The 19,962-nt window shown below is 38.0% G+C and overlaps 1 protein-coding gene across 1 annotated transcript in view; it reads right to left on the reverse strand.

The window, feature by feature from the left end:
• Window positions 1-19,962, reverse strand: part of med12 (mediator complex subunit 12) — a 146,450-nt gene that overhangs the window by 60,577 nt on the left and 65,911 nt on the right. The window contains 6 exon segments of the mRNA XM_051935384.1: window positions 8,863-8,976; window positions 9,069-9,179; window positions 9,545-9,665; window positions 10,507-10,651; window positions 10,737-10,964; window positions 19,609-19,740. Coding sequence (XP_051791344.1) covers window positions 8,863-8,976; window positions 9,069-9,179; window positions 9,545-9,665; window positions 10,507-10,651; window positions 10,737-10,964; window positions 19,609-19,740 — 851 coding nt within the window.

Raw genomic sequence — 19,962 nt, forward strand, 5'->3', positions numbered from 1 at the left:
ACATACATATATATATATATATCTATATCTGAAGCCGTGCAAGCACACTCTTGAGAATGCAACGTATAGTTGTACAGAAGAAAAGCAATCTTGCCTCAAATAAATGGCAACCTTTTGTAGGTCTATGAACTTAATTTAAACTTTAGGTTTACACGGTGCTATCTTTCCGAAGTACTTGCACTCATGAATATGTCTGTATGCGTCAGTCGCTCAAATCCATGCGCTTCGCACCGGCGAAGTACCGCTTTTAAATTTTTATTAAGAAGAAAAGAAAACCTTTTTAAACTGAGGGAAAATATACTAATAACAGTTTGTTAAGGATCTGTTTTTTTGTGAAGCTGCCTTCACTCGAGTGATCACTTTGAGCTGATTTGCTGGCCAACTATAAGCGTTACCTGATAGGTAACCACCCATACAATCAGATTGTGAATCAGACTACAAATGCCGTGAATGTAATTACCCCGATCTACATGTTGTCAAATAAACGAACTACACGCCGTGGCGCAATTTTAGGGGCTTCGCCTCTAGCGCTGACGTCCGAGGTTCGATTCCCGTAAGGGAGTGAAGTGAGTGGCTGGTTACCTACCAGGTAATGCTTATGATTGGCCAGCAAGTCAGGTAACATCAGCCATGGTGCCTTCAGTTGTGAGAAGCAGATCATAGAATGGTTGAAAATAGTTTACTGTCAAATAATGCAAAGAGTACGCGACACGTCTTTCCCCCTTATTCTTGGCTCATCAGGCGTACACACTCACTGCACTCGCTTACAGTAATCGAACCTCGGACGTCAGCGCTAGAGGGGCCTCGCAGCGGTGAAGTATTGCTTTTAAACTTTAATTAAGAAGAAAAGAAAACCTTTTTAAATTAAGTCTTAAAAAGAGGTGTAAAGATATTGACAATAAGCTACGCAAACCCACCAAGACATGCAATCGTTTAAATCAAGGTGCGAGTCGAAAAACACCATCCCATAATATTAGTTAATGATTAACACATTTCTATATGTATTGTAAGCATACAACTGATAATATGTTGCGCTTATTTATCTGGTGTACCGACATTTTTGCGCGTTTAACGGCTGAAATCTAACGTGGTTTGTGCCCTTCAGAATGAAAACAGTTTGCATTTACCTTTTTAATAAAAGGCGAGCTTTTAAGCCTGAGAAATCACCCCGTAAATGCACACGTTTAATTGCACATGTTAATATGTATGCTTACACAGTATTAAAAGACACTCAACGACGTCATTTACCTTTGTTCCCGCGTTTGATAAAAGGCGAGCTTTTAAGCCTGAGAAATCACCCCGTAAATGCACACGTTTAATTGCACGTGTTAATATGTATGCTTACAGAGTATTAAAAGACACTCAAAAATTAACGTCATTTACCTTCGTTCCCGCGTTTGACTCGTGCTGTAACTCTCTTCCTTGTTTTTAGTTCACGTGATTATGTAGGAGGCGTGATGACACGATATGTGACTCCGCCTCCTCCATTAGAGTACATGGACAAAAAACAGGTTCCAGTTATGACCATTACGCGTAGAATTTCGAAATGAAACATGCCTAACTTCTGTAAGTAAGCTGTAAGGAATGAGCCTGCCAAATTTCAGCCTTCTACCTACACGGGAAGTTGGAGAATTAGTGATGAGTGAGTCAGTCAGTCAGTGAGTCCTTTGCCTTTTATTAGTATAGATTTGTTGTTTAGTGGGTCAAAAAAAACAAAAAAAAATGGTCCTTTTTAAATCCAGTTCGCCGTGTCTGTCTTCATGGGTGCGATTGCTCGACCGCAGGGAGTTGATGAGGTGATTGGGGCGAGTCGCATCTGATCATTCTCAATTGCTTCGTCGGCTTAGTGTGCCGTGTGACTAAGGCGCTGAGCCCACGGACGGAGACGTATATTTATGGGCCGGCAGGATGGGGGAAGGAAAAAAGAAAAGATAGAACACGAGGTTAAAGAAGGGAAAAGGCAGTCATGGGAGACGATCCAGACACCAGGAAGGAGAAGGCAGCACGAGCTGGGGCTCCGTGAGGGAGTACAGGCTTAGGCGATCTAGGGGCTGGTTCACCCCACTGAGTAAGCGTGTGGAGTGGGGCAAGCGAAATGTAAGACCTCCAAATGGATCTGAGGAGTGACTGAGTGAGTACGAAGGAAGACGGAAGGTGTGCCGACCTCGGACGGTCTGGCTGTGCAGTGTGGCGGCAGCCAAAACAGGATTTGGCAGAAAGCAGTTCGTGCTGCAAAGGCTACGTCAGCAATGCCAGTGAAAGGTGAGCCGTGGAGACAGAAGGTGGTGTGCTGCGATCGGACGAGGAGAGAGACTGCATTTTAACGGATATATTTATTACGGATTTTATCCCCACATTTCACTGGCTTTATGGATTTGCTATTTATTTGGGTACTGTATTTTTCTGAACACTGTCCAATGGACACTCTTGGTTTTACTTTGTTTTTAACAAAAGCACTTGAGCACTTTCCAACATCCCCTGGCTTCAATGAGATTTCTCAGCTCATCTCAGTCATAACTATCGACGGTGTTGGTTCAACAGACTCCCATGTGGGAAGAGGGAGTCTGTAAGGGACCGGCACCGTCACAGTATTACACAGTAACCAGATACATTACACAGTATTGAAAAAAAAAAATAAAATAAAACAAGTACAACTTGGCTTGCAGTATTATCCAGTAGTATAGAAACAGTATTCATACATTTGAACGTAATGCTCCACATCCGACCTTTTAAAACCAAAGTATCTACAGATAACAGACACAGCACCTTTTTTCGTCAAAAGTTCCATTTTCACCGCTCAATACCTCCACTAACACATGTACTCTGTTGGATGCGTATTTTGCGGTACACCAGTGAAAAAGGTCCCCCTTAAACAGTTTCCCGCTGCGCCACGTTCCGAATGTTGTTTAGGCTATTTAAACCGGTGTTCCGGTATATGAAAAATCCATATCATGACAAAAATAGAAAACGTTTTTTGGTATGAACCGGTATACCGCCCAGCACTACTACTGATAATCATGACATTGTCTTAGAATCCTTTGATCTAGTCTCACTTTCACAGCTAAAAAGAACTACTGACACCCTTAAACCAGCCTCCAGTCCTCTGGATATTGTACCACCACGTCTCTTAGTGGAAGCCTTTGATGTGTTGGGCCCACACTTATTAGTCTTTATCAATGATTCTATTAGTTCGGGAGTTGTGCCCTCATTTTTTAAACATGCTGCAGTCCATCCCCGTCTAAAAAAGGCAGAATTAGATCCTGGAGTTTTAGCCAATTTTATTCCAATTTCCCAACTGCCATTTCTGGCTAAAATTCTAGAAAGAATTATTTATAATCAATTGGTTGATCACCTTAACTCCAATAATTTATTTGAGATCTACCAACCTGGCTTTAGGCGTTATCATAGTGTTGAAACGGCACTCCTGAAAGTGTTCAACGACATCTCTCTTATTACTGACTCAGGTGATGCAGGAGTCCTTCTCCTCCTTGACCTGTCTGCTGCCTTTGACACCATTGACAATGAAATATTGCTGATGCAGCTTGAACATCTTGTTGGGCTCAAAGGGGCTGCTCTTAACTGGTTCAGGTCAAATTTAACTGGTAGACACTTTTCAGTGACTTTTAATTCCTCTTCTTCATCTACTGCTCCTCTTAAATATGGTGTTCCTCAGGGATCCATTTTGGGTCCTATTTTATTCTCTATATACCTTCACCCTATTGGATCTATTTTTAGGAAATTTAACATTGCTTTTCACTGCTATGCAGATGATACACAGGTTTATATTCCTGCCTGCAACTCTGCAACAAATCAACTCCACAACTGTCTGTCTGAACTAAGATCCTGGATGGCTAATAATTTTCTTGACCTAAATCAAAATAAAACAGAGGTGCTTATAGTAGATCCAACAGCTAAAGCCCAAATTGGTCTGGGACTTCTCGGCTCTTTCTCTGTCTTTTCCAAACCACAAGTCCGCAATCTTGGTGTTACCTTTGATAGTAACATCTCTTTTGAGAAACAAGTAAATTCTGTAGTCAAGAGTTGCTTTTTCCAACTTCGTCTATTAGGTAAGATAAAGCCTTTTTTATCTTCTAGGGATCTTGAGAAAGCTACTCATGCTTTTATTTTTCCTCGCCTCGATTACTGCAACTCGCTGTATTCTGGGATTAACAAATCTCTGATACGCAGGTTACAGTTGGTCCAAAATGCTGCCACTCGCTTTCTGGTTGGGGCAAGTAAGTATGACTCTGTTTCTCCTATTTTAGCTTCTTTACACTGGCTGCCTGTTATTTTTCGAATTGATTTTAAAATCTTGCTGCTAGTTTTTAAATCTTTACATGGGCTTTCTCCTGCCTATTTATCTGAACTGTATGTTTTACACCAGCCATCCAGAGTGCTTAGATCTTCTGGTCAGCTGTCTCTGGTTGTCCCTTGTACCAAGTGTACAACCAAGGGGGACAGGGCTTTTGCAGCTGCTGCTCCTCGCCTGTGGAACTCTTTACCTCATCACATAAAGGAGTCGTCTACAATTGAACTGTTCAAAACGAGACTAAAGACTCATTTCTATTCACTTGCATTCCGTGACCTTCAGTAATACTGATGGTTTCCTCTTTGTGATTATGTAACATTACTTCTATTTTTTATGTATATAACATTACTTCTATTTCTTATGTATTTTATTTTATGTTCATATATTTTACTTCTATTTATGTTTTATGTTAATTATTTTGTTTTTCTTTTATTCTATTATTGTAAAGCACTTTGGCCACAGCATTACTATGTTGTTTTAAATGTGCTATATAAATAAACTGACATTGACATTATGGTATAGCCTCTCACCCCCTGTAAGTTAATATGAGATAGAACTTTCTTTCTATATCAGTAATACATAGTGTTAATTGAGTCAGTGTGTGTTTGGGATTAGTCTTATTGCTAGCATGGACTAATAATCATTTGCAGTTTATAAATGGGACAGTTTTCTGACCATTTAGAAATGGTTCGACTGTATAAGCAAAATTAAAGGAATGAAACAAGATATAAGCTAGAATAGAACTTTTCTTAAGAAAGAACTTTTATTTACTTTGTAATATATATTTTTTCTCTACTTTTGTGTGAACTATTTTACTTTGAACTTCTACTAAAGCTTTTAAAAAGGAAGATAATTGGTCTGTGGAATCATTTTGATGCGTCAGGCTATTACTAGAATCCCATGAAGCAAACTAAAGCTTCAGAACTTTGTTAATTTCGGGAAAACGCAGCAACATCTTTCTGTCAGAAAACTGCCAATCCGATTGAACCGGACACTACCATCTGAGTACTCATTAATCCTGAACATCAGTCTGAGGAACAAAAAAAAAAAAAAAAAAAAAATTACAATCCACACATCTTAAATCTTTACAAGCTGTAGATGGTCAAATTCTCTGTTGTTGTCTTGGTTGATTGTTTTGTTGCAGGTTCTGATTTTCTTCTTTCACCTCAGATACTGAAGAAATAAAATATACTACGTACTAATTTTTTCCATTCCTAAAGATTACCACCTGCCTACAGTATGTAACAAATTTCCAGGGTCAGTCCCCTTCACATGTCGCACTCAAACGAATGGATCGCAGAATTGAGGCTGGATACCGCTCACAGATGCCCCAAGGTATACTTGGCCTTCATCATCAACAAAAGAAGAAAATGTTGGCATAATAGAGTAAACCATAATAGAGAATAGAAAAGTGTGAAACCACAGATGCTTACAGCAATTGCTATGGATCAGTTCAAAGTCCTCTAATTTAACAAATAAAATGGCCATACAAATTTCATATTATGCATATGTAAAGCACTAGCTTGACAATGAGAACATAGGTTCTCTCACTACAAAATGGCCAAAGAAACTTTATAAATTATTCAAATTACATATTTTTGCTTCAAAATATTTTTATTTTCAAATCTAAGAAGGTTAACATTTTCTGCACCTCTAGCTGTTACTCAATGGCTAAATTTAACTATACAAAATTGTGGAGTGAAAGGGGTCTACAATTTACTACACATATTCTTAAAAACTAAATTCAAGAAAGACTGCAGTACATTTGGGTTTGTTGCCAAACTAAATAAAACTGGTAATGTGGAAGTTTCAAATGCCAAATTTTTTAACTACATCACAAATACATGGGGAAATAAATAAATGCTACTATACACACTCAGTTTATCTTACACTGCCCTCTGGTGGAACTAAGCCTGCTTGCCAATATTTAAAATGAAAGACAAGTAACAACTACCATAACTAACAGAAAACATGTTAACATATTTGCAATTCTTCCCAATATCAACTTAAAAATAATCATAATGTCATCTGTCTATAATTTCCAAAGTACTGCTTGTCTTATTTATTATAAGCAAACAAACTAAAGAGTGCATGTATGAATACCCAACTATATACAGATCCATAAGGATACAAAAAATGGCATTTCACAGTTTATCAATCTGTTACGGGGGAAAAAAAAGACCCTGCAAAAGCCACAATCTTTACAGCAGTGACTCCCAAACTTGTTCCTGGGGACCCACTGTGGCTGTACGTCTTTGATCAATTCAGATTCACAGCCAGTAATAATTCATCTAATTTAATGAGCTGGTCTTTTCTTCTGTTCCCTTTATTCTGTATTCAAAAAGGCACAGTAGCATTATCTTTACATTTATGAAACTATTAGAAATATTTGTTTTTGACATTTTTGTGTAGTTTGCTCCCTTCATTGTATTGAAATAATTACAATCAGAATCCTACAGAGCAGACACCAAGGCATTGTAACAACACTGAATGATGAAAGGCTGCAACTACTTAAGAGTCAGATCCACTAATAACATAACAAGAATACCTGGAAAAGCAGAATGATGATCAGGATAATATTTTTAAAAACTAAAAAATTCACACAAAACTACATAATAACTGCTTATTACATTTTAATAAAAATTTACCAAACTTTTGTAATTTCTACACTCACCACAAAACACAGAAAATGGGATGCAACAGCTCGTTTAATTAGGCTAGGAATCCAAATAAAACAGGACTTGGTTGGAACAAAAACATGCAGCCACAGTGGGTTTCCAGGACCAGGTTTGGGAACCACTGCTTTAGAGCCAACATTCAGATTTATATCCATCCATCCATCCATTTTCCAACCTGCTGAATCCGAACACAGGGTCACGGGGGTCTGCTGGAGCCAATCCCAGCCAACACAGGGCACAAGGCAGGGAACCAATCCTGGGCAGGGTGCCAACACACCACAGGACACACACAAACACACTCACACACCAAGCACACACTAGGGCCAATTTAGAATCGCCAATCCACCTAGCCTGCATGTCTTTGGATTGTGGGAGGAAACCGGAGCACCCGGAGGAAACCCACGCAGACACGGGGAGAACATGCAAACTCCACGCAGGGAGGACCCGGGAAGCGAACCCGGGTCCCCAGGTCTCCCAACTGCGAGGCAGCAGCGCTACCCACTGCGCCACCGTGCCGCCTCAGATTTATATCTGAATATTAAAAAGAAAAAACGAAAAAAAGTTATAGGCCAAAACTTCTTTATGACTGAATAAAAGTGACAGGCTGTACTTGAAAGTGTAATCTCATTCAAAGGACAAAGACAAAAGAAGATCCAAAAATGCTGAAAATAAGAAACAAATGATTTATAAAACAGAAAAGTAAAATGTATATGAAGTCCACAAAAATGTTTGTAAGACGTCTAAATAAAAGCATCAAAGGATAATGACACATTTAAATAGAGAATCTTATGTTAGAATTAAGGAAGGAGCTGACATTTCAGGTCAAGGGGCAATGTGTCAACAAACTAACTAAGCAGTACAGATGTGGCCTGGGGTCAGAGCCAAATCAAAATGCCAATAAATCTCATTGATTCTTCACACTTGTAGTTCAATTGCTGACTTTTAGCTTAAATGAAAATATATATGTAATTTGATCAGATCCACTAGGCTAATTTAAATTAAATCTGAGAAAGAAATACACATAAGAGGAAGTCTTGAAGTTAATGGAAACTAGGCAATCTGGCATGATATTTAAAAAAAAAAAAACATGCTGCTTATAGAATTCAAAGTTATAATAAAAAAAACAATCACTAGATCATCTAAATCAAATACTCAAGTTCAGTGGATCACAATCATTAACTTTACTAAACTACTTTATTATTATTATTTATTAATTTTAATTTTAAATAGAAGCAGATAACATTCCATACAATTAAGTCAAACTTAACAAAGCAAACCTCAACCCCCACCCAAGAGAAAGACAGGAGAGCCAGCATCCAGAGCTACTCTATAAAAAGGAAACAAGAAAGGAAGAGTACCCTTTTCCCTGACATGGAAGCTTATTCTAGAATGTTATTAACCTTCACTATATTACTTTAACTTAAGCACATGTTTTTGTTAGCTGGTGGCATTAAAAAGTATTGATAATAGAGAAACTACATAAAACATCACAAAAACAACAATCTTTTTAAATTAAAGGCTATAGTTTTAACCTTTGTTTTTTAGTGCTCTTTTTTAATTGAGATAGCTTTAATATACCAGCTAGATTGACATTACATTAAGAAAAGCTCTTTGTAAACTTTTGCACATAATAACACTCATTAATGTGTTTTGTATTTTTTTGTGTTCAAAGGTATTCTTTGAAAGCTCATATTTTCATATTACAGTAAAATGTTTACTTAATGGTAAGATTAAGTATTCTAGCTATCCACAAGAGCCTAAAGCAAGTCATAAATATGGAAATTGTAGTGAAATAAAAAATATAATTTAAAAACTCCCAAATATGCTTTTTTAAACTTCACTTGGAAAACAAAGAAAAGCATTTTGAACCCTTACCGAGCATGAAAACTGCTTTTAAAACGGCAAACACTGCACCTACAACAATGCTATTCTGGGATGCAGCCAAAAGATGGCGATCACATGAGGAACGAATTGCAACAGAGGGCTTGTCTAAGGAAAAGAAACAAGAAATTATATTAGTCTGTTAATGCTAATTTTTACCAAAAGGCATATGAAAATACATGACTATAAAAAAAAAATACCTGATTTAGAGTTATCTTGTTGGCAGGGGTTACGCTGAGGTGTTTTGAATAAATGAAGAAGAATTCTGCAGGTTAACCTTGCACCAGGCTCAGAGTCCTGCTCGCTGCAGGCTAAAAGTGAAGTAAAAGATATTTAAAAATCAAGATAAAGTAATTTTAAAAGCCAAGAAAGGACACATGTTATTACAAAATACAAAGACTCTCTTCAATACATTGAAAATGTTTGTGGCTAAGGACTAAAAATAAAGTCAATATTAAATTTTCTCTCAAAAACCACATACACCATTCAAAACATACTCAATAGTGGGCTCTTATATTTGATATTTTAAGCTAGAATCAACTGTATACAAGATACCAGTCTACATGATTGCATTTAAACCACCTATCCGTAATAAGTTGTGAATTTTGCACAAGAAAAACATCTTGGAATATGAAAAAAACAATGCTTAGCAATCATGGCCAAGCTGGCATATTACCTGCATTTAACAGGGAAGGAATTGCAACACATCGAACAAGATCCTCCAACAATAAACACTGGCGGGCAATCAAAATAGCAACAAATGTGGCCAAAGAATCATGAAAGGAGAGATCACTCACCTATATGTTAAAAAAAATGATTAGGAATAGTTTAAAATTTATTAAATATATTGAATTATACTGATTCAAAGTATACCCAGTCTATATCCTTTAAGGCATACTGTTAAAGCAAAAGAAATTACTGAAACATCAAGGAATAATGTCTAAAATAAACATAATTTCATTAATATCATGAGAAGTGAAATCTAACTTTCTTGTATACTATATATAAAAAAAATGTGCCCAAAGATAATAATTACACTATAATTGATTTTCTAAAGAGTGGCTTTATTCCATAATATAGAATATATTAAACAGAATCATAGAAAATTCCAAAATATAAATAGTATTCTATTTCAACAATATGTGGCAACTGAATTTCTTGTGAAGAAAGAAATAACCTATGGCTGATATTTATTTATGGCTTCAACAAGCAGATGAAAACTCGTACACTAGAATCGCCACATATGATGGTTAAATAACTGCAACTGACTGAACTGAAATAACACGGTGGGTTTACAAGGGTCAATTAAAATAAAGATGAGCTGATTAGAAAGAATCAAAAAGTGACAATGAAGGGTACAGCAGTGGATGCAGGAACTGGGTACCAAGTGTATTCAAAATAACATGTGCTTATCGGCTATAACAATGGAACCAAGGTAGTAAGAACACTTCAAATACATTTGCTGATGCAACAGGTGGAACTACTAGTTATGATGCTGTACATTTCAATATTACAACAATTTCTTGGTGGTTCAAATATGCTAATTCATTTTGGTACGCCCCATATACACCAAAAACAAAACGGCAAGGCATTTTTACTTGAAAGGATATTTCTAAGGAACAACACTGAAGTTCTTACATCAACATTGCACAGAAGATCATTAAAGCCACAATTCCCATTGTTGGAGGAGCAGCAAAGAGCTTTCAACACTCCCAACCATTCTGCACTCAATGACCGGCAGTAGGCAGTAAGCTCTGCACACAAAATCCCAATTTCGTTCACTCTGTCAAGGAACAAATGTGACAGAAAAAAACATCAATACAGAACACAGTAGCAATACAGAGAACATTGATAGATGGGAAGCTTACCTTTCTGGGTCATGGTGTCCAACACAAACATACATGAGTACATTGCACACAAAGCTGTACCGATTGGCTGGGTTGTCATTGAGGATTTTGCCTGCCATAGAGTGACTGAAGTTATGGGCAGAAGGGTTCTCTATAGTATCAATCATAAACTCAGGGTCCCACAGCATGTTGGAATCAGAAGGGTCAATATTGCAATAAATAGAGTTTTTAACTTTGGAGCAAAAATCACTGAAGAGAAAAATGCAAAAAAAAAAATAAAATCTAAGATGCTGAAATAAACCTAAAAATTTCCTAACGAAATTACATAATAGACAGTCTTTATAAGGCTGGGTTTATATAGATAGCCTATTCTTAAAACCACTGAACATTTAAAAATACAGTAAACAGTAAACAAATAAAAATATTCATGACCATTAAAATACTTCTTTTCTGAGCAAATCACTGATTTTTCATTTTGTAAAGCTAAAAGTAATTACTGCTTCTATGCATTGCTTTACATCTGTTACTAAATATCTTATTTATAAAAAAAAGTAGCTAGCAACACTGAATTGGGGGCATACCGTTTTAAAGAAACATTTACAACTAAGGTGATGTTTAGTAAAGATTAGATGATATTTAGGAGTTTTTCTAAATACTTAGTACATTTCAGTCATTTGTGTGTATTGTAAACTTAATATATCTTAAAAAAGTCTATTAGTTTGTAATGATGCTCTTTTATCAATGTGGATGCTAATTAGTGTTAGTGAAATTCAAGCACCCCATGATGTTATACAAAGCCAGTGCTAGATCACAGAGCTGTAAAAGCCTTGCAAGGAACCTTCATGCATTAACTGTATGCATTGTCCACCTCATTTTACATTGCTGCCCAATCTACTTTGTGCATGCTTGTTGACATGGATTTGCACCCTGAATACATTTGTTTTTTTTTATAAAAGAAAAAAGAAGAAAACAAAATAATTTTCATGTAAGGGGTACACTAGCTGACTGTAATGAAAATTTTATGAAATTATTGCATAGTTCTGCATAGATTTACTATGCTTTGTATCTTCTCTGCTGGATTAAGCAGGTTTTGCTCCTTGCTATGCAGCACAGATCAGGTAGAGACAGGCACAGCCATCCTTACAACTAATCCCACCCCACACTCTCAAGTATAATGATGATCCCTTGCTTAAAAGGCTCTCTGAGTGTGCCAATATACCCTGGCATTCATACATTATCTGCCCGAACTCCAAAGATCAAACAGGGGGACGACAGTATGAAATTGTGCAAAGAGATCTTGAAATCCTGGCAACCAGAGCCCCAGCCTACTCACCAGCCATGTGCTAGGTCCATATAAGGGAAGGGGTCACAGGCTGAATGCATGCCCAATTTAGTTGCGGACCTTGATACCAAGGAAGAAAAAAAAAAACCGTAAAGGAGCCCTCCCCCTCCCAGAATAAGAACACACATGAAACCCTGTGAAATAATAATAAGAAGAAGAAGATTTAGTACTATTTATAAGGTGTTTCCATTTCTGGAAGAAAAAAGTATGAAGCATCTGCAGAGATAGATTGGAAACAAAAAAGATGTGCCAGCTGTGTGAAGCCATGACTTCAAAAAATGGAACAAGCCAGTCCCATGGTCAAGCAGTGCTCTGAAGACTGGATCTCGGAGAGTGCAATGATTATTATGCACACACACTTATTGCTAGTTTGTGGCCATTTGTTGCATTTTGCTTGTGGTTATCGTTTTATCTACCGCTTTTGTTGTTTAAGGCACTGTTATACAGTGGCTAGCACTGCTCCTTCACAGCTCAGGACATATTTTTCACCACAATATTCAGATCAGTATAATTGGCAAATGCTTCCCTAGCCCTCAGGGACACTTAAAAGATAACTGCACCATTACAATCTGCTCAAAACTAGTTATGTTCCTCCTTCCCATTGCCTTCAAAGCATTTTGCCAGGTTCAGCAAAGTTTCCAAATATTTCCACGATTTTGCCAAAATTGCAGCAAAATGAAATCTGTGGGGTTTACTCATCATTACTACTGATGATTCCTCAATAAGAAGAAAACCAAATGAATTCTATCATACCAGTCTGAAGCACAAAACAAGAGAAAGAAGCAGGCTGAACTTCAGCTGCCAGTTTATTATTTGAAATCTTGATGAAAGGCTGTTTCGCAGCACACATAACAGGAAAAGCCTGGAACTGACCTTGTGTATGCAGGTACAGTATACTTAAGACCTGTGTCAGTCAACTTGCTCCTATTCTCACTAACCTTTTAATCTTAATTACATAGACCAAATTTTTAAATGGATTAAAGATGGTGACTCATTATGATAATTCATTTTCCAAAGAAATCCATGGTGTGCTGCCTCAGTGACTACTGACCCAATTACTCATAATAAAACTTCATCTTCTCATAACCAACCTTCTGTGAATGATACACTTGGATCCATACAAGTTTGCCTAAGGGAGTTTAAGTGAATCATTAATAAAGAGCCACAATTGGTGGATATGTTGCTTCCAGTGATGTTTCATTTAAGCAGTTTGTTATTTTCATATGAACATTTGTAGTAAATTAGTATATCACTATTAAAGACAATGTATTAGATATGCTCCTTGCTGCTCTGTTTTTATCTGTAGCATATACACTTCTCTAGAAAAGAAGTGTACTTATCTATTTGGACTTTACAACTTCTTTGTTTGCAGAACTTTATTTTCAAAAATTAGATCTGCTAAATGGATAAGTTTGGTATTTTTCAAGTCAAAGTTACTTCTTCACAATAATGTTGGATCAGTATTAAAACTTGACTTTGGTATTTATACTGGCCTTCAGACCTTGGTTACCAGTATTGAAATGGTACTAAAGCAAATAAAGGATAACTCCCAATAAATCCCATTTTCGCACCGGATTGAACAATCGCAACTCTACCCAGTGTGCCATAAAAGTGTGTGCTGCACCTGTTACCCCACATAATTACAAACCTCCCTACTTTTCTACAAGCTACTATTTCCCTTTGAATTCTCCAGTGCATCGATATTTGCTGTCAAAGAGAAGAAGGAGGAGTGAGTGATGATTTTCCACCGCAGAGTTTAAAAAGCACAGAAGGGGTGGGGGGGACTGTCCCACAAAAAAGAGTCTATAGCACACTTCACTGCTTTCCTACAAGCAGTGGTTCCTCTTTAAATTCTCTAGTGCAGGGGTTCTTAAACTTTTCAATCTGAGGACCCAAATAAGAAAATCAATACTGTTCTGGGACCCAAGAAGAGGATTATTATCATAATGACAGTGGAGTCATAAAGAGACAAATTACAATGGCTATATTATAAAAAAGTAAATGTTTGTTTCCTTTCAAGTATATTTCTCACTTGCATTACTAAAAGAAAACTGAGAAGCAAAAGTATTGTTAAAACAATGTAAACCTGCTTCTCTTAAAATTTATTTAAAAAAAAAATCTTCACTTTAGAACATAATTTTATGTGGCAAATTAATATACACCTTGATTGTGAAGAAATAACTGACTTGAAAAATACCACACATAATCCTTTAATCTTTAATTTTGTTTCATTAAACAAGCTCCATTTGAGTAGACAGAGGCATGACCTACAGTATTTTCAGAACATATTCATTTAACACTGTGAGGCATGACTGTTCTGAAACTTTCAGTTAAAAAAGAAAAGTTTCAGTTAAGGAACATATACAAATTAATCATGACACCGGAGAATGGAAATGTATTGAATGTTGATTAGCACATGTAAGTAAGTATTTCACTGTACTCTGTGCATGTGACAACACTGACCCTATAAACAAAAAATTTTGGATTATTGTTAAAGGCAACAATCAGGGTTCAAAAAGTCACACAGGTGTTAAGATCCTAACTTCGATATATGTGCTTTATTACTGATGATGAAGAAAGTTGGTGCTTGCAATTTTAAATATAGCATACTACTGTGACACTTTTACAGAATTATTACTATTGGGTGTGACGATGCGGGTTCGACTCCATGCTCCCATCTTCTATCCGGGAGCCCTTGAACCCAACACCGTCGGTAATGTCAGTGATGAGCTCGCAGTGAGACACAACAATAGAGCAAGAGGATGGTGTACAAAAAGTGTCAAGTGCTTTTATTAACTCTTTTAGGGCTAATTTTTTTTTGTTTCTTTTCTCCCAGGGCTGAATATTTTTCCAAAAACTAACATTTTTTAAAAAAGAACACAAAGCAATTGTTTAACATATCAAATCAACAAAAAATATTTACTTTTGACAAATGTTACTGTCTTGCATGTTGTATGAGCCTGCATACTCTATGATTTCACATACATATCACATACATTTTACACAGCAAAGTCCTGCAAAGTCTGATCTCGCTCAAAGCAGCCAATTTCAGTCATTGCCACATTGCACTCCTTACAATATGTGTTGCTTTGGTGCCTATTTTTCAATTGTCTGTTGCTGCACTTTCTCACATATATTGTTAGTGTGTACTGTAGAGAGACAAGTCACCCATTTGCCATCGTGCCATGCCACTGCCACCAAGTTTTCTGCCTGCATGAAAACCGTATTGTCACCTCTTTTCATCTTCTGAAACTTTATGAACTTTATGTATGGCATTATAGCCTGGCTCACCCCATGGGATTTGCTTCTGTTTATTACAGAAGTGAATAAAACTTTGCAGCAACACGTACCTATCACCACGCTGCATAACCTGTCCAAAGCCACCAGGGGACAAAGCACGTTTGGACCAATGCTCCCTGAAGTTATATCACCAGTTCTGTCCCATCTCTATTTGTAATGCCACAGCGCGCTTCATCTCGTCTTTTGTTGTGGGTTTTCACTTTGAAAAACGAGAATGCGATGCAAACGCAGCCCGCGATTCAAAAAAATTCTCTGCCTACCTGTTTGTCTCGTCTGACAGTAGCTGAAAAGCAGCATCAGGAGAGAGCAGCCTGAAGTACAGCAGCTGGTGATCTGTCGTGTCCAACAGCAAGCCATGCCGTCTTGTAAACTCCGGTAGCCAGATCGGCTCTCAACGGATCAATGTCTGTGTATTTATCCCACGCGAACCTTGCCGTAGATGCATCGGCTGCGCGAAAACACTCAACTGGCAGCAGATCCGCTGGCGCGGCATCGGCTGGTGTCTGATCAGCAGATGCCGGCTTCTCACTCTCTTGCTCGATCTCCTGATCACTGCCAATAAAATCCGATTCTGAAAAATCAGAGTCCGACTCCGCGATAATGCGCAAAATATCGTCTGCCGAGTGTTTTCTTTTCTGCACTCGCTTCGCTCCCTTGTCACATGTCGATGCCATCTTGCCATTGTTTACATTTCGCAACTCACACACACGCAAGGTTTAGTTGCCGAGTCAACGAGTCTAGCATTCCTCCAAGCACAGAGGGAATGCCTGTGACGTGACAGTGAGATTTGTCACCATTAATAGCTGATTGTCGCCCTCTATCCCTGGATGTCGACTTTTGTCGACATTCGCCTTCAACCCCTCCTGTCGACAAAAGTCGACATCCGCCCTAAAAGTGTTAAAACAGAACAAAACAATGTTCAAATTAAATAAAGTGCAGTGCTTCAAAGTCTTCAAATAAATAATCCATAAAAACAGAGGTGAAATTGTGGAGGTTAAAATCCATTAGAAAACAATCTTTAAAACAACGAGGTTAAAACCATGCAGAAAGCTGTCCTTTTAAAAATCCGGTGCATCCTTCTACTACTGGGGGCTCTCCTGCTTCTCCCAAATGGGCTCCGCAGCAGAGGAGTGACCCTAGCTGCAGTTGACATGCACTGCCTGCTTCGGCTGTTCAGTTTGCCTCACTGACCCCTGGCTCCGGTAGGCTCACCCAGACAGTGACTTGGGATACCCCGACGACTAGGGCTCTCACGCTGGAGAATCCACGTGCTTGCTTACGTGCAGTGCTTATTTATTTAAAACTGGCCTTTGATGGGAGCTGTGGACCCGCTATACCATATTTGGTGGCAGTGGTGGGATGAGCTAGCAGTGGGGACAGAAGAGGAGACTGAGCAGCAAGCGGGATTGGTGCCAGATTTTAAAGAACCCACGAACCCAAGCCGGAGGAGGACATTTTTAAAGGACAGAGCTTTTTTATGGACATTTATTTATTGATTGTTTTTATTTGTCTTTTAAAGTTCTTATTCTTTTAATGTCCTGTTTTTATGAAAGGGGCTTGGGTGGAGCTGGAGGCTTTGGGGGTAGAATGTGGCATAGCGGGTCCACAGCTCCCATCAAAGGCCAGTTTTAAATAAATAAGCACCACGCTCGTGGCTTGGTGAGGGGGTGTGGTGGTTGTGTGGCTGAAGCGGTTCTCAGGGCGATTCGCGATGTGGGCATTTCTCACCTAAGTGCACAGGTGAGAAACCGTAAGTATCCGTGATTGTTCCTGGGGCTGCTGATTTGCCACAGCTGCCATGCCCTCTTGATAAACAGAAGCGCGAGTTGGCTAAAAGGGGAGAGAGGAAAATAACGAACGGAGGTTGCAGGAGAAGGCAGGAAGCAGGGGGAGAAAGTCGGTGCAGGAGAGCGAGCGAGCGAAGGCTTGCGTTGCAGGTGTGCAGGAAGCCTGGGTGTTGGGCCGACACCCGGGAGTAGTCATAGTGGTCACTCCCGCTGAGTTTATAGTGAAGTGCGGGAGTGACCGGAAGGCGGATGACTCTCCGCGGAAGTCAGGACTTGGGACGTGGATTCTCCAGCGTGAGAGCCCTGGTCGTTGGGGAATCCCAAGTCACTGTTTGGAGGAGCCTACCGGAGCCAGGGGTCAGTGAGGCAAATTGAACAGCCGAAACAGGCAGAGCAGGTCAGCTGCAGCTAGGGTGACTCCTATGTTGCGGAGCCCATTTGGGAGAAGCAGAGGAGCCCCCAGTAGTAGAAGGATGCACCAGATTTTTAAAAGGACAGCTTTCTGCATGGTTTTAACCTTGTTGTTTTAAAGATTGTTTTGTAATGGATTTTAACCTCCACAATTTCACCTGTTTTTATGGATTATTTATTTGAAGATTTTGAAGCACTGCACTTTATTTAATTTGAACACTGTTTTGTTTTGTTGTTTTAATAAAAGCACTTGACACTTTTTTTACACCATTCTCTTGCTCTATTGTTGTGCCTCACTGCGAGCTCATCGCTGACATTACCGACGGTGTTGGGTTCAAGGGCTCCCGGATAGAAGATGGGAGCATGAAGTCGAACCCGCATCGTCACATGGGGTTGAAAGCTGTCCAGCACGAATAAACATATGAAAACATACACATGAACAGTGCGTCTACACAACATGACCCAAAATCTTAATACTCTAAATATTAAAGAATGACATATTTCTAGTTGTTGGGTTATTTTGTATTGTATGCAATATTGTATTCTAAATATGATTACATGTATACCCACATTTTAACAATAGATAACAGCGTCATATATCCTATTCATCAGATTGTAATATCTCTCAAGATAGAGCAGAGACTAGAGTATGTTGTTGTTTTGGTAGTATACAGTAAGTGTAGCTGTTTACTGCTTAATGTTGGAAAGAGGTTTGTTATGAACACTATGAGCTTAATGTTTTGTGCTAGGTGCTTAAGCTCTCTATTTTTACTAACCTGTTTCACTGTGCCATAAAATGGAGGATACTATGAAACAATTTAAAGAAAGTTACTGATTTTGTGTATTTCTATTTGTTTTTAGGAAAATCACTGCACAATAATCAGTTATAAACAGTGTTCACTTCTTGTTTTCATAAAAAGGTCTTTGGTTATTTTATACAAGTTATATTCTAATAAGAACTAATCAAATGTCTGACACTTTGCAATGAGCAAGGCACATGGGGATTATTTTTTTGTTTCAGGTTGCTATTAAGAAATGAGCAAATTAAATTAGAATGATGGCGTGGGGCAAGGTGTACTCAAATATATTAATTAATTGCACATGAGCATACACTACTACTTTATTCTGTATGGACTCAAGTGAACTCACTTTCCACTGCAGCCTAAAGGTGGGAGGGTGAATGATCTGTGTGAATGACTGCTACATGTGCTTGAGCAAGAAAAGTTTGCTTTAAACATTTGCAGGGTGTAAGCAAAACATAAATACAGAAAGCTACAATTGCACCTGAATTCAAATCAATGTAGTTAAGATTCACTACATATAATTTTAGGACTGCACAAAATTTACTATATTATAATAATAGCATAAAATTTTAGCATTGCTTTATTGATCTGAATTACTTGAGTTACACTTGCAGACAGTACTGCACTGAAATCAGTAAGTGGAATCAGAGTTGTCTGATAATCCCAAAGAAACTACAGATCACAATCAGTGCACAACTACTCTAAAGCACTGACGACTCTGGAGGGAATGGTACAACTAGTGGAGACCGTGACCCTAGGCCATGGGTAAGTAGAGGTAGGCTAGCATCATGGACTCTGGAAATGTTCCAAATCCTTTGAATGGAAAAGCCCAACAGCAACTGCAAAGTGAATTATATATATATATATATATATATATATATAATATAAGCAGACAACGAATACATAGATTGTATAGTGTGTATAGCATTTCTAAACTTCCACTTAACTTTCTGCTGCATATTTATTTTAGACTAACTGGATTTAGGACAGTCTGGAATCATATGAACAAATGTGCTTAGACTCCTGTGCTTGGTAAATATACTACTATTACACAAACTGTGTATAAAATTCAAAAATCTAAACCTGGAATCAAGGGAATACTGATTATAGCACTGCATTATAGTTGAAGTTAAAACTTTTTGCCATATAAATTCATTTGTATGTCAAAATTCTGCATTCTTCATAAACGTGAAGGACTAAATAAAAAAAAAACAATCCCAATCTTTTTCTCCCATTTAAATATACTTTACCTGAAGATCTCACCAAATTTACTTTTAAGGTGGCTGCAGGAGGTGTAGAGGTCATATAAATAGGCAAGAATACATCGTTCAGCAGAAGAGCAGTCAGCAGGATTAACTCCATGCTTTACCACAATCCGAAGCCTACAAGAAAAGACATCAATGTACTTAAGCAATAATTATAGATGACATCAGCAAAAAAAAAAAATAATAATCTTTATTATATGACTGCAACTGGAGGTATTTGGGTCTGCCAGATCGACATTACCCAGAACTGTTTGGTTTCACCAGAATATTATTAGTTATCAACAGACAAAGTGGTGAAACACACTATACTAACACAAAGGTACATTTGCTAGCACAGAT

The sequence above is a fragment of the Erpetoichthys calabaricus genome, chromosome 12, assembly GCF_900747795.2.
Source record: "Erpetoichthys calabaricus chromosome 12, fErpCal1.3, whole genome shotgun sequence".
Lineage (NCBI taxonomy): Eukaryota > Metazoa > Chordata > Cladistia > Polypteriformes > Polypteridae > Erpetoichthys > Erpetoichthys calabaricus.